This window comes from Balaenoptera musculus, chromosome 1 (genome assembly GCF_009873245.2).
Source record: "Balaenoptera musculus isolate JJ_BM4_2016_0621 chromosome 1, mBalMus1.pri.v3, whole genome shotgun sequence".
NCBI classification, from domain to species: domain Eukaryota; kingdom Metazoa; phylum Chordata; class Mammalia; order Artiodactyla; family Balaenopteridae; genus Balaenoptera; species Balaenoptera musculus.
This window is the reverse complement of record NC_045785.1, coordinates 151,998,524-152,022,767: the sequence shown is the minus strand read 5'-3', so window position 1 is coordinate 152,022,767 and position 24,244 is coordinate 151,998,524. Positions and strand designations below refer to the sequence as shown.

General features: G+C 41.2%; 1 protein-coding gene across 7 annotated transcripts in view; it reads left to right on the top strand.

Moving 5' to 3' along the window:
- The first annotated feature begins 1,614 nt into the window (after positions 1-1,614).
- DSTYK (dual serine/threonine and tyrosine protein kinase) overlaps positions 1,615-24,244 on the top strand; it is a 56,801-nt gene continuing 34,171 nt past the window's right edge. For 4 of the 7 annotated variants that reach the window (XM_036871733.1, XM_036871723.1, XM_036871714.1 and 1 more), the window contains exon 1: positions 1,615-2,038. In XM_036871733.1, coding sequence (XP_036727628.1) covers positions 1,774-2,038 — 265 coding nt within the window. In that variant the 5' untranslated portion in view covers positions 1,615-1,773. Of the gene's footprint in view, positions 2,039-6,708; positions 6,819-9,243; positions 9,777-9,877; positions 9,951-24,244 lie in introns of those variants that run through there. The other 3 variants (XM_036871764.1, XM_036871743.1, XM_036871773.1) reach the window with 3 other exon arrangements.

Sequence of the window (24,244 nt, the reverse complement as noted above, 5' to 3'; positions counted from 1 at the left end):
CTTACTTTAGAAATAAAGAACTAATGAATAGCTTTTAAAAGGATGAGCTCCATGAACTTTACCTTACAGAATGCTCTCCCTGATTACTTCCACCTAGCCATGTTTCACCCCTTCTTCAAGATGTTAATTCTCAATTCCTTTTTTGGACAACTCCAGCTCAACTACTCTCTCATCTGATCTCCTTTGCTAGAAATTACTGTGTGTGGCAAATCATCACACATTGCTTTGTTACAGCACTTCTAAAAAGTAGTATAAACCATCTTGCATTAAACTTTTCATTTTGTATTTTCATTTGTTTCACTGAGCCTTTTAGGGGTTGCAATGGTCTTTGAAGGGGTCTTCAAAGATAAAGAATGACAAATGGAGAATACGTGAGCAAGTAAAAGGGAAGGAGAACATGAGAAGGAATTTGAAGTTCCTCCTTAGGGGCAGACTTCACACGCATTTAGCAAGTAGAGATTCATGTAAGCCAGTGACCCCTTTTTATACAATACTAAAAGCCCCTGGATAGGTAAAACCTTCCCATTTTGCACGGAATTAACCCAATTATCACAACATCAATTAGCTAAGAGCACTTGCACTCCAGGAATGAGAGGTTGGAAGACCAAAGCAAACAGTTTTGAAGCAAAACTCACAAAATTTTAGAGGGCATAAAGATCAACTAGCCCAAACCCTTACTTCACAGGTCTCAAGGCAAGGCATTGGGGAAGTTCAGACTCCAACTCAGGTCTCCTCTTAAATTCAGTTGGGGAACTACACTATCCAGCCTGTGGGAAAAGACATCTGGCCTGGGTAGAAGATGGGGTCTTTCCATAGCAAGAAAGACAGGAGGGCTCTGTGCCTGGAGAAGAGGAGAAAGAAAGCAGGAAATGAAAAAGAAGTGGTTGTCAAGTTTTGTTTTCTTCCTAATTGTGTCCCGGGCTCCGTCACAGTACATGTCACTAGAAGTCTTCCATATTAGCAGAAGCCAAATTAAGATAATCAGAACTGGTTTGGAAGGCTACTAACCTCAACTTCCCCTTACCCAGCTTGGTCTCTCTACTTCAAGAAACCAACTAAACTTCGGCTTACAGCTCTTTAACGACCCTTCTACAACCCCCCTTCCACACCTGGAGAAGGAAAGTCTGAAAAGAAGGATGCAATGCAAACATGAGGGGTTTCCCTATTTCCGTGGTATTTTCAGCTGCTTCCCCAGTATGTACTGTATTGGAAAGTGAGAGCCATTTAGGGTAGCCATGGAGACAGTACTAGCCTCAGTCTTGTTTCCTTACTTTTCTTTGCTATTAAAATCTTTCGCTCTGATTTCAGTAAGGCACCCCTACTTCTGCCGGAGTCCGGGTTCTGCAGGTGCTCTCTCTCCTCAGGGACACTTCTGTAGGGAGTAGGAACATGTTTTTAAATCGGGAAGAGCGTGTGAGCTCTGTGTGAGAACGGGGGAGATGTATACCAAAGGGCGGTCGGTCGCATCCACAGTCTCCAGGTTTTGGAGCTCGGCCCCGGCCCAGACTACAAGTCCCAGGAGACCCCGCAGTGACGGGGTGCTCCGGTGATCGTTCCCTCACTCCTCTGGATAGTGGAGATAAAGGTTCCGTTCGCGGCGCACTGCGGTTTGGTTTGTTTTCAACGGCGGTGACGGAGGTTGGGAACCCGGCCGACTGCAGGCGGGGGCGTCAGGAGGCGGATTCCTCCTGCCCTAAGCACTGGGGGGCGGGAGGAGGGGAGCCGGACCAGAGGGCCGGGCACCAAGCCGCGAAGGCAGAGCAGGCTGAGGCGATGGAGGGCGACGGGGTGCCGTGGGGGAGCGAGTCGGTCTCGGGTCCTGGCCCGGGAGGCGGCGGAATGATCCGCGAGCTGTGCCGGGGCTTTGGCCGCTACCGCCGCTACCTGGGACGGCTGAGGCAGAACCTGCGCGAAACGCAGAAGTTCTTCCGCGACATCAAAGGCTCCCACAATCACAGCTGTCCCTCCTCCCCCACGGAAGGCGGCGGGGCCGAGCGCGGCCCTGCCGGCGATGTCGCCGAGATCGGGCTGCAGGCGGGTAAGGAGGGTAGCCGTGAGGAAGACAGGGCTGGAGAGGCAAACTGAGGGTGGGCCGCACCCCTGCCCCTGCAAAACCCCGGGAAGAGGCGGAAAGTGGAAGAAGGGCCGCGTGGCGGGGCTACCGGGCCTGAGCTGGCGGGATCCGAGATGCCGTGGGAGGGCATCTCTCGGGGTGGGGGAGGGGAGGGGCTCCAGGGACTCGGCCGCGGGGACCAGGGGGCAAGGGGCGCCCGAAGGCAGGAGTTCCAGGAGCAGGATCCAGGGGGCCGGGCTGTGCACGGGCGGGAGCGCGGAGGGCCCCAGTTTGAGAGGGCGGAGGTTAAGCCTCGGAGTGAGGAAAGTTGCTCTGAGTTCGGGGATGAGCAGTTGTGGTCAGAGTCCCAGTTAGGGATGGTGGAAAGGAGGGATGGAGGACGGGCGGTAGGCAGGGAGCCCTAGGAGGCCAGGGGACTGTAGTGGATTTTGTGTGTGTCCGTTGTGTGTGTGTGTGTGTGTGTGTGTGCGCGCGCGTCTGTGTGTTTGATTATGTATGTGAAATACGCTTACATCAATCATGTGGCAACTCTGTGAAAGGAATGTACTGGAGAATGGGGCTGGGGTCGCTAAAGGAAAGGATGTCTCATGGGTGCCAGGGAATTGCCAGAGATGCGGATTGCGTTTAGGGTGAAGAAGTTAGACAGGGAAAGGATCGTTTTTTGGTCCTGAAACTTGATTCCCTCTGGGATGTGTTAGAGGCCCTAAAGCATTTAAAATCGTGCAGTGTCTTTGACCTTTCCTAATTTCTTACTTCCTCTTAAACTGCTGTTGATGGGGAACTGGAGGGTTTGATAACTACTTGGTCTAATTAGGAAATAACAGGTTGGATGGAAGAAGGGACTGGCATCCCATGCAGACAGATACCTTGGGACAGTATAGCAGTCAGTGGGTTTCATTGAGTGATTCTCTAACTAAAGTGTGTATTAAGATTAATGTTGAAAATATCTCAGGCTCTATCCTACAGATTGATTATGTCTAGTGGGTGGGTCCTAAGAATCTAAACGCAAGCCATGGCTAGGGATTCTGATGCAAGTGGGCCAGCAATACACTTTCAGAAACACTAATTTAGATGCTGACAGCAAATTTGAACATGAGGCGTAGAATGCAGTGAATTCTTAAACTCTTCAGAGTTTGTGTGTTGGGCCCTATATTTCCAAAGTTGCATGTTTAATATCCTAAGTTTGTCTGAGACTCCAGAAATGGTGATAAAAATAAGATTCTGATTGATGATATTCCACTTAGTTGGCCTGGATGTAAATAAAAAAGCTTTTATTTTACCTCATGGAATAAGTGGGATGAGGGGGGATGACTAGCTTTTCTGAAGTTGTGGTTTTGCCATCTTCTGCCCAGAGATTTGTTATGCTTAAAATGGACCCATAGAGGGGACTAATTTCTGTGAGGCTATCAAAAACAATTGGTGAGAAGGGCAGATGTTTTCAGGGATGAGCCCCAGAACGTGTACTTTCACCCTCTCCCTCAGCAATGCTTTCCAGCGGCTTTCCCTGCTCACAAGTTTTTCTTATAGCTTATCTTAAAAAACCCTCTATTGCTGTAATTTTATAACAACTATTTTAGAATTACTACTGATAAAAAATCAGAGAGTAGATTCACCTCAGAGAGATGGAGGTTTTCAAGGCACCTTGGCTGGCTCTTCTTTTTATTCTTTAAAAGCCAACTTAAGAAATACAAATGCACCTTTGTATTTTGCCTCATTGGCTTTTCTAGTTGACTGCATCATGAACTAATCTTTTCGTATTTAACTCTCTTCACCCTCTGGAGTCTGTCCATCTGAAATAAAAACCAGGGGAGGGTACAGATGACAGGACTGGGAGCCATTTGATTTTGTTCCATAAAATGCTTCCATTCCTTTAGTGTGGAGAGTTTTATTTTTGGAGGTGAAAAGGAACATCAGGAGAAATTAGCGAGGTGGCACTTACTATGTATATTTTGGGGATGCCATTTTCCCAGCTGTTTGGGTGATTGTGTTAGAAAGTAGAAACCATTCCTTAAAAGACAACTAGCTCTTGTTCTCTCCCTTTACAGACTATCTTTACAAGGTGAAGTTCATTCAGAGACTGTCTCAACTTTCTTCTGTGAATGTTGGTTTCTGATTAATAGGAACTTGAAATGTTAAGCGAAGGAACACTCAATTCTTAACCTCAATTCTTAAAACCTCTTTTGAAGGTTTTAATCATCATTTCAGAATGGAAGTATCTTCTAGGTTGGATGTAGTATGGTATTTGAGCAATTGAAGATCATGGATTAACTGTAAATTTTTATTATTTCACTTTTAACCACAAAAGAGATGGGAAGGACCCCCCCAAATAATGCTTCCTTCTTAATTTTCACAGTTTTGAATTCACTGAGGGCAGTGTAGTGAGTATATAAGGTACATGATGTTTTAGAAGTTAAAAAGTGGGTGGAATCTAAAATGAGAGTAGCTCGACCTGTACAGGGAAAACTGAATTATAAGTGAAATTGCCTTGATTCAGGTCCTCCTTTTCTTCCCAAAGCATTGGCCTTCTTTTCACTTAACTATAGGGAATGACAGCCCCTCTATCTGTTGATTTTCCTCTGTCAGAGGGTTCAGAAGTAATGAGATAAAGGCTTTGAGCACTTCTGAAGACAGGCAGAGTGGAGTATTACAAAGTAGCAGAGGGAGAAGTATTTTTCTTGTTTTATGATCTATCAGAGTTCCAAGCTGTTGCAGTGTATCATAAACCTCTCAATTTTAAGAAATTGGAATGACTCAAATGTATTTAGTTGGAATGCTTTAATCTGTGCTACATTCCTTTCTTCCTGGTTCCGCTCCTTACTAACTGAGTGACCATGGGCAGATCACAATGGCGCTGTGCCACAGTTTTCTCATCTGGAAATGAGGATTATAATAATAGTAGTTGCCTCTAGGGTTGTTGGGAGTTAATATATGTGTTTAGAACAGTGCCTGGTAAGGTGCTGTGTAAGTATTAGCTATTACTAGTCAATAAACATTTGAGCACCTGGTAATAGGGTTAAAGAGTCAAATAAAAACATTGGTCTTGGCCTTGGGTTAGTGGAGATCAGTCTTCCCCTTCTATACTTTTCTCCTAAGAAAGAAAAAAAATTATAATTATCATTACAGTGCACCTGTTTGTTTATGTTGGATGAGGGAGGAAAAGGACTAGGAAGATCTGAACCTGGCCCTCTAGAAAGGGATAATCTAATCTCAGCCATATGCATATGCAACATATAAAGTAGAAAAACTGCAAAAAGCTAAAGGTAGATTACAGGCATTTTGTGTGAGTTACAGTTCTTAGGTTTTTATAGCTCTTTGCCATTGGTTTGGTAACAACTTCGTTTCTCCAACATCCTTCACCCTCTTTTGGTTGCCAGAATTAAAAGGGAGAAGAAAAACACTAATGTACTTATTTATTTAAGAAAAGCCCTAGTGCACATTTTTCTTGGACTTGTTAGACAGAAATTTGTATGGATAATACACTTTAAGTGGCAGAGTGACATCTGGGCAAGGGATGGAAAGTTGGGAAAGAGGATATTCTTTACAGCCTGGTTTCTTATAGTTGCCATCTTCAACTAGGGCTGAGGGGTGGAGGGAAGTTGGTTGTGGGGTAAAACAGCCAGAGACTGGGATGGGTGTGCTTTCTAGTAATTTGCCATGGTCTGTTTAGAAGAGCTGCCTCAGCATTTCAACAGAAGCTTAGCAGAGATGGTGCTATAATTGTGATTCTTATTTATTACTTTTATTACCTTAGATGAACAAAACCCCATTTCCCCAATTATATCTAAAACTTTCACTTTCTCTCAATTTTCTTCCTGTATGGAAGCAGCATATAGTAGTCAAAAGTTTAAACCACCATTGTTTTTTGGTGTAACAAGTGGAAAATAAAAAGTAGTCAAAAGCAAGCACAAGCACTTGAATCAGACCTGAGTTCCTCTTCTAGTTCAGCCTTTTATTAACCGTGGGACTTGGGGCAAGTTACTTAACCTATTGGAGTCTTGGTTTCTTCATATGTAAAATGGGAGTGATATAGAATGCCACATATTGTATGAGTCCATCTATTTGAAATGTCCAGAACAGGCAAATTCATACAGACAGAAAGTAGATTAGTGATTGCGGGGGGATGGGGGGAGAGGAAAATGAGGAATAACTGCTAATGGGTATGGGATTTCTTCCTGGGGAATAAAAATGTTCTAGAATTAGATAGTGGTCATGGTTGTACAACTTTGTGAATATGCTAGAAACCACTACATTGTGTGGTTTAAAAGTGTGAGTTTTCTGATATGTGAATTATATCTAAATAAATAAATAGAATGGGAGTGATAATGTCTACCTCACAAAGTTGTTGTGATATTTAGAGATAATATACATTAAAGCACTTAGCACAGGCATATAGTTAGTACTAAACATATGTGACATTTGAGTGTGTGTGTGTATGTGTGTATGTACTTGGTGAACATTAGATTAGGAGGCTGGAACAGGGGGGTCGGGGGAAGAATAAGAGGAGTGACGAATGGAATGAGGGACAGAACAGTTTTGAGCTGAAGCCAGATTTAGGCCCAGGTCTCTAAGCTCCCAGTCCCATTCTGCTTCTGTGACTCCTCCCTTGTTCTTTCCTGATCTGGCCATGGGAATAGAAAATGCACCCTGGCAGTGGAGAGATTACGTTACAAGTGAGTCATAACCCAGGCTCCATAGCTTGACATGGAACCATAATCTACTTCAGTGGGAGATTTTATCTGATTGAGTGAGTATAATGTGACACTACCTACTCAAGCCTTTTATTCCAATTTCCAGTCCCTTTCCTTTCGCCTTCCTAATCTTCCTTTGCTAGGATAATCTGTTTCCCATGGCATGGGGCAGCGCACTACTAAAAAGGCTTGGATAATTCTTCCTGCTCTTGAAAGAAAAGACATTATTACCTTTAAGATTATTATCATTTGCAATATGTTTAGTTTAGTCTTAAAAGGCATTACTGATTTCAATACGGTTAGTTCTTCAGCCTTGCAAGCAGCATTTAAAGAAAGCATGGATTTAAATAAAAATCCATCTGGTCTTTAGATTTTGTTTTGCTCTGTCCACTTTCCAAGCATCAGCATTTATTTCTCCATGCTTCTCTGTCTCACTATGTTAAGTCAACAAAGAATCTTCCTGCAATAAATGTCCTTCTCAAAAGCAATCTTTTGAAAATAAAACCTCAAAAAATGTGTTACTGAAGTAAAGGGAAACATGAATTTCACCTTAAACCTATTGCTCAATTCCTATAGGCTCTGGACATACAGATCATGTTTTTATTTATTTATTCATGTGATAGCTATGGATATATTTGTCTTATCTTGCTTACTAGATTGTGAACTCCTAAGGGTAAAGACTGTTTTACTCATCTTTGTATCCCCTGCAACGCCTACCATAGTGCTTTGTACATAACAGGCAAGTAAGTATCTGTTAGATCGTTTACGTATCTGGTAGATATTGGAATGATGTTTTTTTCCACTTCAGAAGGGCAATTTTTCCCCCATGAAAGATATGGGATTTTGTATCTTTGCCCACATTTTCCTGTCTGCGCCCCTAAAACAGAACAATGATAAGCATTTGATAGATGACTAATTAGGCTGGAGCTGCCAGTATCCCAAAGAATGATTTTCACGTCCCAAAGAATGAGTTGCATGCAATACCGGAGCTTCACCACGATATGGGAAGTAAATATTCATTCACTCAACAAATCTTTATTAATGCCTAACTTTGTACTGGGTACAGGACACACAATGGTGAAACATTGTCCAACTAATTGATATTTTTAATTCTAAGCTGATGTTATGAAAGAAAGAAGGATTAGTGTTTCATCATGTTCCCTCTAGAGGATTTCCTACACATTGGTTTCCTGCTTAACCGTTAGTCTTTGAGGACAGGAGGATAAGGCATATGAGAAATTCTAAGATTAAATGGCATTGATAAAAACAGGAGTTGAGATGCTTTACTAACTTTCTGACAGTAAAGGAAAACTAGCCCCAGTCTGTCTCTGGGATGGAATAATGATAATTGTCTTGTTTGCATGATTCAAAAGCAGAATGCATTCATGAAGATTGTTGTTAAGAGTATCTCTTATCTTCATCAGAGGTTACTCACAGGGATGCCAATATGAAGCGTATGAGGAGTGTGGGTGGATGTGGTTTGTTCCCTAACAGTTTTAAGACCTAAGGTGAATTTGCTCTTTACTTTTTGTAGGAAAATAGTTCACCTCTAGGGATAGTGGGTTTTGCTTCCTACGTGGTCCAGGGGATCTGAATGGTGTCATTCATAACAAGAGCGTAGAGTCCCTGTGAAAGATGCAGCTTTTCTTTCGTGACTCTCAGAGGTCTGACTGGAGTCCCCTGTAGGATTTTCAGTCTAAGTATAGGCCACCCCATACTTGAAAATTGATTCCATTCTTTGCCAAACGGGGAGTCTGGTAATCTTGGGGATCCTGGAACTTGACACTTTAACAGAGGAGAACAGATGTAGCAGTGATTATGTGCCCCCTTGCTTAAAGCTATAAATCAGCCTCTCTGAGAAGGTCTCCTTATAGATAGTATTCCTCCAAAGTCCAAACTAAAACTCTGTGAAGGAAAGTTGGTCAGAGCATGGGGACTCATCAGAATCCCCTGTGGGCCCCTGGTTGAATTGCCCATCACATGCGGTGCCTTCTTCTGTCGTATTTAGTAGGCAGTGTGCAATGTGAGTGGTTTGGACGTATCCCCAACCTGTGGGGTGCCATGTGGCTGCGGGAACCTTTTGACTGCAAGTCTTTGGAGTTGGGCTTTATAATGTGCTTCCGTTCCCTGGGGTGGTGTTCTCTGGGCAGGAAGATGGGAAGTAGAACTTGAGGATTGTTTTGCTTTTCACTTGTTTAATAAGACATCAAAACTATCCCAAAGAATAGTAATAGCTTATGTATTCATAAAAGCCTTTGATTATTTAAAAAAAAAAAACCCTCATACTTCTTTTAAAAAACATGCTTTTATCACTTTTATTTTACTCAGATATAAAAAAAGGTCTAATTTTAGCTTCATCAGATTAAGACTTCAGTGTGTTATTTATGCCAGACAGATTTTACCCTTTCTAGTTTATATAATGGGAGAGAATTCCATTTCCCAGGATTTTTTTGGTTAGGCCAAACTTTCCGGACTAAAGACTAAGTAAGGCCGTATCATAAAAGCAACTGGATAACAAGACTAATTTGAATAAAAGCTCTGTTTTTATTCAAATTAGAGGGACAGTGACTGAACCAATATGGAGCTTACTTTTTAGGAATATTCTGTGCAATATACTGTAGCCTTAACTTTTAATATTATGGAGATATGTAGGAGCAAGAAGGAACGAAGAACTTGGGGGAAAACAGCTACTAGGAGAAAAGTCATTTCTATTCTTTTGGCATATAAGAAGCCCCCTGGCGAAACCTATCTCAGTTTCTCCTGATTGAACAATTGGCCTGCTCTGCTGGCTTATATTCCGTGGAGAGAAGTGGAGAAGCTCTGCTGTTGCCACTTGGACGTGTGGTTGGTTAGTCGAGGATAAAAGTAGTTAGCTGGCATGTGATAAAGAGGCCTGAGCGGCAGAGGAGGCGGAGGTGTGTTCCCTACTACCGAGTCGTCAGGAGGTTGCTGCAGGCAGTCCAAGGTCAAGCTTCTTCTGGTGGCTTCTTGTTCAATGAACTGGACAGTTACAGGTAACTTGCATCAAAGTGTCCCGTCCTGGAGTGGGTGTTTGTCTACACTGCTTAGTCTTGAGGACTTGGGCTCTAAATCTGATCCTGAACTGCTTGTTTAGATGAGTGCCTTGGACTCCCCAGACTCAGAACTGGCATCAGAAAACGATCACAGGAAGATTGAGGAGAAAGAAGGTAATGTGCAGGGCAGAAGTGGGGACAGTGAAGAAACTTATTGTCTAAATTGTGTTATTACTGCATATGATGTGTTTTTTACCTGCTGGGTTTTTCTGATGAGTAGAATTCTATCTCTTAATCTCTTTTCTCTGAGATCCAGACCTGGATACATTTTGCTAGTTACCTTTTTGGCCAATATTTTAAAAATTATTTTGAAATAATTTCAAATTTATGTAAATGTCACCAGAACAGTACAGAGAGTTCTCATACCCACTCCATGCAGGTTCTCCATTTATTAAGATTTTATTGCATTTGCCCCATCACCTAATCTCTCTCTTTCTATTGTATGTATATATTTTTCGGAACCTTGTGAAAGTGAGCTCTAGATAGGTTGTCTTATCTCTTCTAAACACTTCCAGTGTGCATTTCTCCCAAACAAGGACGTGCTATCAGCATGCAACTTCCCAAATCAGGAAATCAACATTGAGTCAGTATTACCATCCAGTCTACGGACCCCATTTAAGTTTTGCCAACTGTCCCAGTAATGTCTTTTTCTTTTGATCCAGGATCCTGTCCAGGAGCACATGTTGCATTTAGTTATCATGTGTCTTCAGACTCCCTGAATGTGGACAGTCTCTCGGCCTTTCCCTGACATTTATATCTTTGGCAGGTTTAAAGAGCAGGCTTTACATTCTATGGGATGACCCTCAGCCTGGATCTAGCTGCTTCCTCATGACTAGACTCAGGTCATGAGCTCTCAGCAGGACTAGGCACAGAAATGACGTGATGTGCAGTCACATCAGAGGTACATGTTGTCGGCCCACCCACCCTTGGAGATGTTAAGCTTGATCTCTGGTCATGTTGGTGTCCGTTAGATTTCTCTACCTTAAAGTCACAGTTTTTCCTTTTGCAATTGATTAGTCTTTTGTGGGAAGGTGTTCTAAGATTTCACTGATGATCTTGTTCCTGAAAATGCCTCCCTCCACTAGACCTAGCGTCCATTGACAATGCCCACCTGCCTCAGTGGTGGTTTTTCTATCCACTATTTCTTCTATATTTCTTAGTTGGTATTTGCAAAGTTAGAGCATTCCTTTTCCATTGTTTGTTTATTATTTATTTATATCAGTGTGGGACTTATGAATTTTTTCAATGGATTATAATTTCTTATTATCATATAAAAAAAATTTTATGCTTAAATTGTCCCCAGTCCGGTGAGTAAGCCCCCCTTTGAGGTGGTTCCTGTGTCTTTTTAACACATTCCCACCATTGGGTCATTCTTAATGGTAACTAGTTGAAAGAAGCTGCCTTCCAAAGGACAGGAACTAAGCCCTGAGTGAAGCATTGGGGTCGGCTTCCTCAAAAAACTGCTTCCATCTCCGCATCCCATAAATTACAGCTTCAGCTGCCAGCTGCCTTTCTATTCCCCCTGCAGCTCGACCAGCCTCAGGAGCAGTTTCTCCCAGAAGGGAACTTGTCAGCAGGCTGCTGAGTATGGTCTCTTCATGTCACATGGCTCCCAGGAGATATAAGCCTTGGGGGGGGATGGGCAGGGAAAGGGTTGGGGGGAGGTTATGTCCCTCTTCCCAGGTACCAGTACAGTCTGCTTTTCAAAAGCTGTTCAAGATCTTAACATGACCACCAGGTAGGATAACTTTAGTGACATTTCTGCCAGCTTGACTTTCAGCTTCCAACAAGAGGTTTAGCTGCTTGAGTACATTTCCAGCTCTAATCTCCAAAAACCATCCCCTTCAACCAAAATACCTTGTATTATTTGGTCCTGAAGATTCTGAAACCCAGACTCCCTAAGCATATGTTTTCCTTAAATGGGGATGCCTCCTCTAAAATTCAGAATCCTTTAAATTTAGCTGAAGGTCAGAGAGCTTGTTTGGGAATGATAAATAAATGCTTCTTGGCAGAATTATTTCTCTCTCAGCTCCTGGGGTTTTTGTAGCTCAATACTGTGAAGCTTGTAGTAGAATTGATTGTAGTAGAAAGACTGTATAATGTTCATTTCTCAATTTAGGATTTGTCCTTTACTCTTGGCACATGTAGTTAATAAGAAATAAAACATCACTACTTATTTGTGGAAATGCATATTTGTGTCACTGATTACTTCAGTGACTTATAAAATCCTTTGTATTTCAGTCACTTTCAGAGAGGACTTCAAGTTCAGTGCTAAAGGTGAGGTAAAAAATTTTACCGAAGGAGGGAAATCCTTGGGTATCAGGAACAAGTATTGCAGTAGTAACTCTGTTGAGACCTGAATTGACTCTGAAGCCCCATCAACCTTATGAGTTTCAAGAATAGGATAAGGCAAAGATAGAGTTCCACTTCACTTATTCCATATAGTGCCTTCCCTCCTTGGCCATGGACTATACCTTACCCTGGCCTTCACTCATATTATTGACTGGGATGGAAAACAGGCAAGAAGGAGAGTGTGATGATATAAATCCATTACTCCAAAAACAATTTAAACAACGTATCTAACCTAATGGGTCACTAGAGACATCAAAAGTTCATTAATGAGAGATTGGTTCAAGACGACAGAGTAGAAGGACGTGCTCTCACTCCCTCTTGCGAGATCACCAGAATCACAACTAACTGCTGAACAGTCATCGACAGGAAGACACTGGAACTCACCAAAAAAGATACCCCACATCCAAAGACAAAGGAGAAGCCACAATGAGACGGTAGGAGGGGCACAATCACAATAAAATCAAATCCCATAACTGCTGGGTGGGTGACTCACAAACTGGAGAACACTTATACCACAGAAGTCCACGGGAGTGAAGGTTCTGAGCCCCACGTCAGGCTTCCGAACCTGGGGGTCCAGCAATGGGAGGAGGAAGTCCTAGAGAATCAGACTTTGAAGCCTAGTGGGATTTGATTGCAGGACTTCGACAGAACTAGGTGAAACAGAGACTCCACTCTTGGAGGGCACACACAAAGTAGTGTGCGCATCGGGACCCAGGGGAAGGAGCAGTGACCCCAGGGGAGACTGAACCAGACCTACCTGCTAGTGTTGGAGGGTCTCCTGCAGAGGCAGGGGGTGGCTCTGTCTCACCGTGAGGACATGGACACTGGCAGCAGAAGTTCTGGGAAGTACTCCTTGGCGTGAGCCCTCCCAGAGTCTGCCATTAGCCCCACCAAAGAGCCCGGGTAGGCTCCAGTGTTGGGTTGCCTCAGGCCAAACAACCAACAGGGAGGGAACCCAGCCCCACTCATCAGCAGTCAAGTGGATTAAAGTTTTACTGAGCTCTGCCCACCAGAGCAATAGCCAGCTCTACCCACCACCAGTCCCTCCCATCAGGAAACTTGCACAAGCCTCTTGGATAGCCTCATCCACCAGAGGGCAGACAGCAGAAGCAAGAAGAACTACAATCCTGCAGCCTGTGGAACAGAAACCCCATTCACAGAAAGAAAGACAAGATGAAAAGGCAGAGGGCTATGTACCAGATGAAGGAACAAGGTAAAACCCCAGAAAAACAACTAAATGAAGTGGAGATAGGCAGCCTTTCAAAAAAACAATTCAGAATAATGATAGTGAAGATGATTCAGGACCTCGGAAAAAGAATGGAGGCAAAGATCGAGAAGATGCAAGAAATGTTTAACAAAGACCTAGAAGAATTAAAGAACAAACAGAGATGACCAATACAATAACTGAAATGAAAAGTACACTAGAAGGAATCAATAGCAGAATAACTGAGGCAGAAGAATGGATAAGTGACCTGGAAGACAGAATGGTGGAATTCACTGCTGCAGAACAGAATAAAGAAAAAAGAATGGAAAGAAATGAAGACAGCCTAAGAGACCTCTGGGACAACATTAAACACAACAACATTCGCATTATAGGGGTCCCAGAAGGAGAAGAGAGAGAGAAAGGACCCAAGAAAATATTTGAAGAGATTATAGTCGAAAACTTCCCTAACATGGGGAAGGAAATAGCCACCCAAGTCCAGGAAGCGCAGAGAGTCCCATAGAGGATAAACCCAAGGAGAAACACACCGAGACACATAGTGATCAAACTGGCAAAAATTAAAGACAGAGAAAAATTATCGAAAGCAGCAAGGCAAAAAAGACAAATAACATACAAGGGAACTCCCATAAGGTTAACAGCTGATTTCTCAGCAGAAACTCTACAAGCCAGAAGGGAGTGGCATGATATACTTAAAGTGATGAAAGGGAAAAGCCTACAACCAAGATTACTCTCCCGGGCAAGGATCTCATTCAGCTTCGATAGAGAAATCAAAAGCTTTACAGACAAGCAAAAGCTAAGAGAATTCAGCACCACCAAACCAGCTCTACAACAAATGCTAAAGGAACTTCTGTAAGTGAGAAACACAAGAGAAGAAAAGGACCTACAAAAACAAACCCAAAACAATTAAGAAAATGGTCATAGGAACATACATATCGATAATTACCTTAAACGTGAATGGATTAAATGCTCCAACCAAAAGACACAGGCCCACTGAGTGGATACAAAAACAAGGCCCATATATATGCTGTCTACAAGAGACCCACTTCAGACTTAGGGACACATATAGACTGAAAGTGAGGGGATGGAAAAAAGATATTCCATGCAAATGGAAATCAAAAGAAAGCTGGAGTAGCAATACTCATATCAGGTAAAATTGATTTTAAAATAAAGAATGTTACAAGAGACAAGGAAGGACACTACATAATGATCAAGGGATCAATCCAAGAGAAGATATAACAATTATAAATATAGATGCACCCAACATAGGAGCACCTCAATATATAAGGCAACTGCTAACAGCTATAAAAGAGGAAATCGACAGTAACACAATAATAGTGGGGGACTTTAACACCTCACTTACACCAATGGACAGATCATCCAAAATGAAAATAAATAAGGAAACAGAAGCTTTAAATAACACAATAGACCAGATAGATTTAATTTATATTCATCGGACATTGCATCCAAAAACAGCAGATTACACGTTCTTCTCAACTGCTCATGGAACATTCGCCAGGATAGATCACATCCTGGGTCACAAATCAAGCCTCAGTAAATTTAAGAAAATTGAAATCATATCAAGCATCTTTTCTGACCACAACGCTATGAGATTAGAAATGAATTACAGGGAAAAATATGTAGAAAACACAAACACGTGGAGGCTAAACAATATGTTACTAAATAACCAAGAGATCGCTGAAGAAATCAAAGAGGCAATCAAAAAATACCTAGAGACAAATGACAATGAAAACACGACGATCCAAAACCTATGGGATGCAGCAAAAGCAGTTCTAAGAGGGAAGTTTATAGCTATACAAGCCTACCTCAAGAAACAAGAAAAATCTCAAATAAACAATCTAACGTTACACCTAAAGGAACTAGAGAAAGAAGAACAAGCAAAACCCAAAGTTAGCAGAAGGAAAGAAATCATAAAGATCAGAGCAGAAATAAATGAAATAGAAACAAAGAAAACAATAGCAAAGATCAATAAAACTAAAAGGTGGTTCTTTGAGAAGATAAACAAAATTGATAAACCATTAGCCAGACTCATCAAGAAAAAGAGGGAGAGGACTCAAATCAATAAAATTAGAAATGAAAAAGGAGAAATTACAGCAGACACCACAGAAATACAAAGCATCCTAAGAGACTACTACAGGCAACTCTATGCCAATAAAATGGACAACCTGGAAGAAATGGACAAATTCTTAGAAAGGTATAACCTTCCAAGAACCAGGAGAAATAGAAAATATGAACAGACCAGTCACAAGTAATGAAATTGAAACTGTGATTAAGAATCTTCCAACAAACAAAAGTCCAGGACCAGGTGCCTTCACAGGTGAATTCTATCAAACATTTAGAGAAGAGCTAACACCCATCCCTCTCAAACTCTTCCAAAAAATTGCAGAGAAAGGAACCCTCCCAATCTCATACTGTGAGGCCACCATCAACCTGATACCAAAACTCAGACAAAGATACTACAAAAAAAGAAAATTACACACCAATATCACTGATGAATATAGATGCAAAAATCCTCAACAAAATACTAGCAAACAGAATCCAACAACACATTAAAAGGATCATATACCATGATCAAGTGAGATTTATCCCAGGGATGCAAGCATTCTTCAATATATGCAAATCAATCAATGTGATACAGCATATTAACAAATTGAAGAATAAAAGCCAATATGATCATCTCAATAGATGCAGAGAAAGCTTTTGACAAAATTCAACACCCATTTATGATAAAAACTCTCCAGAAAGTGGGCATAGAGGGAACCTACCTCAACATAATAAAGGCCATATACAACAAACCCACAGGAAACATCATTCTCAATGGTGAAAAACTGAAAGCATTTCCTCGAAGATCAGGAACAAGACAAGGATGTCCACTCTCACCACTATTATTCAACATAGTTTTGGAAGTCCTAGCCACGGCAATCAGAGAAGAAAAAGAAATAAAAGGAATACAAATTGGAAAAGAAGAAGTAAAACTGTCACTGTTTGCAGATAACATGATACTATACATAGAGAATCCTAAAGATGCCACCAGAAAACTACTAGAGCTAATCAATGAATTTGGTAAAGTTGCAGGATACAAAATTTATGCACAGAAATCGCTTACATTCCTATACACTAATGATGAAAAATCTGAAACAGAAATTAAGGAAACACTTCCATTTTCCATTGCAACAAAAAGAATAAAATACCTAGGAATAAACCTACCTAGGGAGACAGAAGACCTGTATGCAGAAAACTATAAGACACTGATGAAAGAAATTAAAGATGATACCAACAGATGGAGAGATCTACCATGTTCTTGGATTGGAAGACTCAACATTGTGAAAATGACTATACTACCCAAAGCAATCTACAGATTCAATGCAAACCCTATCAAATTACCAATGGCATTTTTTACAGAACTACAACAAAAAAATCTTAAAATTTGTATGGAGACACAAAAGACCCCGAATAGACAAAGCAGTCTTGAGGGAAAAAAGCGGAGCTGGAGGAATCAGACTCCCTGACTTCAGACTATACTACAAAGCTACAGTAATCAAGACAATATGGTACTGGTGCAAAAACAGAAATATAGATCAATGGAACAAGATAGAAAACCCAGAGATAAACCCATGCACCTATGGTCAACTAATCTATGACAAAGGAGGCAAGGATATACAATGGAGAAAAGACAGTCTTTTCTTTTTTTTTTTTTTTTTAAACATCTTTATTGAAGTATAATTGCTTCACAGTGGTGTGTTAGTTTCTGCTTTATAACAAAGTGAATCAGCTACACATATACACACGTTCCCATATCTCCTCCCTCCCGCATCTCCCTCCTTCCCATCCTCCCCATCCCACCCCCCCAGGCGGTCACAAAGCACCGAGCTGATCTCCCTGTGCTATGCGGCTGGTTCCCACTAGCTATCTATTTTACATTGGTAGTGTATGTCCATGACACTCTCTAACCCTGTCACGTCTCACCCCTCCCCCTCCCCATATCCTCAAGTCCATTCTTTAGTAGGTCTGTGTCTTTATTCCCATCTTGCCACTAAGTTCTTCATGACCTTTTTTTTTTTCCCCTTAGATTCCATATATATGTGTTAGCATACTGTATTTGTTTTTCTCTTTCTGACTTACTTCACTCTGTATGACAGACTCTAACTCCATCCACCTCATTACAAATACCTCCATTTCATTTCTTTTTATGGCTGAGTAATATTCCATTGTATATATGTGCCACATCTTCTTTATCCATTCATCCGATGATGGACACTTAGGTTGCTTCCATGTCCTGGCTATTGTAAATAGAGCTGCAATGAACATTTTGGTACATGACTCTTTTTGAATTATGGTTTTCTCAGGGTATATGCCCAGTAGTGGGATTGCTGGGTCGTATGGTAGTTCTAGTTTTAGTTTTTTAAGGAACCTCCATACTGTTCTCCATAGTGGCTGTATCAATTTACATTCCCACCAACAGTGCAAGAGTGTTCCCTTTTCTCCACACCCTCTCCAGCATTTATTGTTTGTAGATTTTTTGACGATGGCCATTCTGACTGGTATGAGATGATACCTCATTGTAGTTTTGATTTGCATTTCTCTAATGATTAATGATGTTGAGCATTTCTTTTGTGTGTCTGTTGGCCATCTGTATATCTTCTTTGGAGAAATGTCTATTTAGGTCTTCTGCCCATTTTTGGATTGGGTTGTTTGTTTTTTTGTTATTGAGCTGCATGAGCTGCTTGTAAATCTTGGAGATTAATCCTTTGTCAGTTGCTTCATTTGAAAATATTTTCTCCCATTCTGAGGGTTGTCTTTTGGTCTTGTTTATGGTTTCCTTTGCTGTGCAAAAGCTTTTAAGTTTCATTAGGTCCCATTTGTTTATTTGTGTTTTTATTTCCATTTCTCTAGGAGCTGGGTCAAAAAGGATCTTGCTGTGATTTATGTCATAGAGTGTTCTGCCTATGTTTTCCTCTAAGAGTTTGATAGTGTCTGGCTTTACACTTAGGTCTTTAATCCATTTTGAGTTTATTTTTGTGTATGGTGTCAGGGAGTGTTCTAATTTCATACTTCTACATGTACCTATCCAATTTTCCCAGCACCACTTATTGAAGAGGCTGTCTTTTCTCCACTGTATATGCTTGCCTCCTTTATCAAAGATAAGGTGACCATACGTGCGTGGGTTTATCTCTGGGCTTTCTATCCTGTTCCATTGATCTATATTTCTGTTTTTGTGCCAGTACCAAACTGTCTTGATTACTGTAGCTTTGTAATATAGTCTGAAGTCAGAGAGCCTGATTCCTCCAGCTCCATTTTTTGTTCTCAAGATTGCTTTGGCTATTCGGGGTCTTTTGTGTCTCCATACAAATTGTGAAATTTTTTGTTCTAGTTCTGTGAAAAATGCCAGTGGTAGTTTGATAGGGATTGCATTGAATCTGTAGATTGCTTTGGGTAGTAGAGTCATTTTCACAATGTTGATTCTTCTAATCCAAGAACATGGTGACAGTCTTTTCAATAAGTGGTGCTGTGAAAACTGGACAGCTACATGTAAAAGAATGAAATTAGAACACTCCCTAACACCATACACAAAAATAAACCAAAATCGATTAGAGACCTAAATGTAAGACCGGACACTATAAAACTCTTAGAGGAAAACATAGGAAGAACACTCTTTGACATAAATCATGCAAGATCTTTTTTGATCCACCCCTAGAATAATGGAAATAAAAACAAAAATAAACAAATGGGACCTAATGAAACTTCAAAGATTTTGCACAGCAAAGGAAACCATAAACAAGATGAAAAGACAGCCTTCAGAATGGGAGAAAACATTTGCAAACGAATCAATGGACAAAGGATTAATCCCTAAGGTATATAAACAGCTCTTGCAGCTCAATATTAAAAAAACAAACAACCCAATCCAAAAATGGGCAGAAGACCTAAATAGACATTTCTCCAAAGAAGACATACAGATGGCCAAGAAGCGCATGAAAAGCTGCTCAATATCACTAATTATTAGAGAAATGCAAATCAAAACTACAATGAGGTATCACCTCACACCAGTTAGAATGGGCATCATCAGAAAATCTACAAACAACAAATGCTGGAGAGGGTGTGGAGAAAAGCGAACCCTCCTGCATTGTTGGTGGTAATGTAAATTGATACAGCCACTATGGAGAACAGTATGGAGGTTCCTTAAAAAACTAAAAATAGAATTACCATATGATCCAGCAATCCCGCTACTGGGCATATACTCAGAGAAAACCACAATTCAAAAAGACACATGCACCCCAATATTCATTGCAGCACTATTTACAATAGCCAGGTCATGGAAGCAACCTAAATGCCCATCAACAGACGAATGGATAAAGAAGTTGTGGTACATATATACAATGGAATATTACTCAGCCATAAAAAGGAACGAAATTGGGTCATTTGTAGAGACGTGGATGGATCTAGAGACTGTCATACAGAGTGAAGTAAGTCAGAAAGAGAAAAACAAATATCGTATATTAATGCATATATGTGGAACCTAGGAATATCGTACAGATGAACCAGTTTGCAGGGCAGAAATTGAGACACAGATGTAGAGAACAAACGTATGGACACCAAGGGGGGAAAGCGGCGGGGGTGGGGGTGGGGGTGGGATGAATTGGGAAATTGGGATTGACATGTATACACTGATGTGTATAAAATTGGTGAGTAATAAGAATCTGCTGTATAAAAAAAATAAAATTCAAGAATTAAAAAAATTAATTAATTAATTAATTTTAAAAAGTCATTAACATTACTTCCCACCAATTCTCCCTTTTTAGAATAATCTTAACCTCAACCCAAAGGGTAATACACACTAACTGATGAGAGGAACATTAAAGGTTTTTCTGAAAAGTACCTACTGTTTCTTTTAGAAAATGGACTCTAGAGCCCTTAGGTAGAATAAGAATAACATTTTTTAAAAGTGTTCACCAGCTAGTGTTAATGCTGTTTTTTTCTCCCAGGCCTCATCGTCTTGGGCGGTTTCCGTAAGGACTCTGTCAGTCTGCTTTAAATTGGGGTTCTACAACTACTGAGTTGTGTTTGGCCCTACATTGGGAGAAAGTGTGGTAGGGCGGGTAGAGGAGGAAGAATTTCTCCTCTGTCTTCTTATTATTTCCAGCTGGGCCTAAGAATTAAACTGACATAAGACAGATAAACAGGAGAAAAGCATAAGCACTTTGTTAAATTTTACATGTACATGGGGGTCCTCACAAAAGAATGAAGACCCAAACAAACAGAGTTGAACTGGACAAAGAAGTAAATTATGAAAGCGTGACAAGACAAAGGGCCTTGGGCTGGGGCAGTTAACGGTGGGAAAGTAACTAGGAAGGTACTGGTTAGTTTAACAAGGCTTATTTGTACAGATTTTTCTTGATCTCGACTCCCAGTCTCTGGTGATAAGAATGTTGCTTTCCTTCTGTTATAGGGAGGACATCTTCCCAATGGGGGTTTTATCTCTTGCTTTCAGGAAGATAAAGCGGAGGTCAGAGCGCCCTTCTTATACCTGCTGTTTGTCGAGTGCCTTTAGCTCAAAATAATCCTTATGCCAAAGTGACATTTTGGGGGATGGCATATTCTGCCACCCTTCAGGGACATTGTTTACCATTAAGTATTCACCTGGCCCCCTGAGACCTAAGAACAGTTCCTGCTCTGCCCTGTGTTCCACTTTTTATCTGCTTAGAGAAATGGAGAAACATGGCTTCTTTTTTGTTCTGTTTTGCCTTTTAAGCTACTGCTTCCTCATCTACAAATGGGGATAATAATAGTTTATGTCTGGTAGAATTGTGAGCATTAAATGAAATGGGGCAAATAAAGTGATGTACTTAGAAAGGGCTCAGTAAATATTATTGTAGGGAAGGAAAAATAATTTCCCTCTACCCTTCTAGGTTCTTGGCTGAGACGCTCCTGTTATAAAAAGATTAATGGGAGAAAAACAACCAGAAATTTAATAACATGTGTACCTCCTGTACACATGGGAGATACCCTGGAAAAACTGCGTGACTCCAAAATGGCCCAAGCCACTACCTTAAATACGATTTCCAGCTAAAGATAAAACACTCGTGTGGGGTGAGGTGGGGGGAGTCATTTATGGGTGGTTATCAGGAAAAGCACAGTAAACAAGGGTAAGGTTGTTATGCAGTTTTAAGTGGTTGCCTTCATGCATTGATAAGAGTTTCTAGAGATTTTGAGCCCTCCTCTTCCTGGTACTGGAGGAAGACACCCTTACAAATGGAGATTTCCCTTTTAAATATGTCTCCTACGAAAGGGTAACTTCTCAGTTTCCAGAGCTTCACCTGTGTCTGCTGTTTCTTAAAAATAACCTGCTCAAAATAATATGTCAGAGAGACATATTTTGGGATGATATATTTCATTCCCCTTCATTATCTAAAACAGATAAACAAAATGCGTTGCTACTTTAGCTGCTCTTCTCCTTGTAGTTTGAAACGTTTGTTTAGAAGTAACGCAAATCAAGATAATCTGTTTTTAAGAATCATCACGAAAAAAAAAGTCTTGCCTTGCATTTAAGACAATCTGATTTGAATTTTCCTGCAGCCAGAGTTGGCAGGGTTAATGTGCTCCAGCTGAGAGGCCGTGCTGTTACCTTCCGGCAGCCCCATATGCAGATGCTGTTATATTAATTACAAAAGAAAACTTGATTAACTCGAAGTCCTTTAACTGTCAGTGAGGCAGCTGCTCTAGCTCTGCAACAGATTTTCTTCCTCCCTCCTACCGTCAGTCTACAGTTTTTAATCTCTTCTTTAGAAAACTGTTGAAACTGCCTGGTAGGTCCTCAGAGCCCCTGGCTAGTTCAGTCAGCTTTTGATCTGCCGTTATAGTAGTCCAGGGGGAGCTCGAGTAATTAAATTCAGGTACAGTTTAAAATAAAAACTATCAGACCAACTGCCCATCCCCCTCAGTTATTTTTCTTTCAACAGTTAAAACCTGATGGAATCCTGGAATTTCAGAACTGGAAGGGATGTTAAAGATGATCTAATCCAAGTCCCTTAGTTCACAGATGAGAAATCCAAGGCTGAGAGAAACAAGTAGGTTGCCAGTCAGTGGTGAAGCCCGGGATGGGAGCGTGTGCCCTCGGCTGGTGCTCTGCCCACTCCCTCACCGACGCATTTGCCGAGAGGAGCAAGGAGTGAAACGATCTCGTTTCAGCTTCATTTCTCTCCATGCTCTTGTTCAAATCTTGTAGACACGTTGAAGAGCAATGAAAAAGCTAAAGATTAGTGGGAGAAGCAAAGGCCTTGGATAATGACGTTTTGAAAAACAGATGGCGATATCCATTTTGAAGACCTTTTCTCAGTCCAGTGGGTTGCACGCAGAACCCTAGCAGAGTGCGTGGAAACGAAAATTAGAACTGGTTTCGCTGTCAGCCCACTCTCCCATTGCACTGGCCTATGGTTGTTTGACTCTAGCGGGTTTATTTGTAGTGACTATTTTTGTCACTACAGAGATGGGGGTGTGATAATTTGGACCAGATGAGTAATGGGGTATGTCCGCTGTGGTTTTGGCCAATGCAGCATGGTTTACTGGCTTTCCTATAGTTGACCCTGAGGTCTCAGAGGTGTTGAGATCTCTCCCTCTGGTTCTGAAAAATGGTTACTTGGTTTTTGTTCTCTGTTACCTGCTCTCCAAGCAGCAGCAGTCACAAAACTCATTTAAGCTTATTTTTATTATGGCTTTTATTTAGGCTTATTTTTATAACTTTTGTTATAGGAGTTTGGACACCCGTCTGAGATCTGAGGAAGACTGGGAAAAGAGAAAGAACAGGAAGGGTAGATAAGAGCGAATCTAACTGGACTTCTCACTGCTCAGGCTGAGACTGTGGTCTGCAGGTGAATGGGGAGGTACTATTCTCTTGTCCACCTCTACTCTCCATGTTGAGATGAAGGAGGTTTTTAGGAATGACAGTTGCTCCTATACTATTCATGGTACCAGACTGTTCATCATGCTACTGGACTTTTCTCAGTACTTAGTAGAACCACTTACAGCTTTCTGTAGACAATTCTCCATGGTAAATGGATTCTTACACAGAGCAAGCAAGCGTATAACAAAGCGTATAACAAAGCAAGTGTATAACAAAGCATTAACTATTTTTTAGTCATTGTGTTGGGTGTTGAGGATACAGAGGGAAATATGGTTCTTCCTGCTTTTGGTAATTATAAACATACAACTAGAATAGTCTGTATAGGGGAGCAAAATTTACCATCCCAAAATGTGTCTCTGTGGTATGAAGATTACTTTAGGCTTGGTTGTTTTAAAGAAACAAAAGGCTCAGGAAGAGCTTTTATCTCCTCTGCCTTAACTGCCTAAAAGAATTTAGATAGAGGGCCTATCCCAGAAAGAGAGCTATCACCAGGGTTAGCTACAGTGTAATATGAACCAGGTGTAGTAGTCAGGGGAGGAACCTAGCAAGGCCTGTTTGGTCAAAGTCCTCTCTATGTCCCGTTGTTTCTGGATGGCCCAGCAAACATTTGTTTACCAAACATTCACTCTTCATTCTTACTGTGAATTGCCTTGTTTCCCTTTGAAGACCCAGCCCCCTACCCCCTCTCCTTAGTCCAGGATGACATATGTATCTCATTTAACCCGTCTTTGGAATCTCATGTTCAGATTCCCCATGTGTACCTAATTAAATTTCATTTTCTCCTGGTAATCTCTCTCATGTCAATTTAATTCTTAGACCCAGCCAGAGGAAACTAAAAGGGTAGAGGAAAATTGTTTTTCCTCCCTGACAACTGTGGTAAGTGTTGTTTAGTTGTCAATAAGATATGAAGGGACTCAGGAC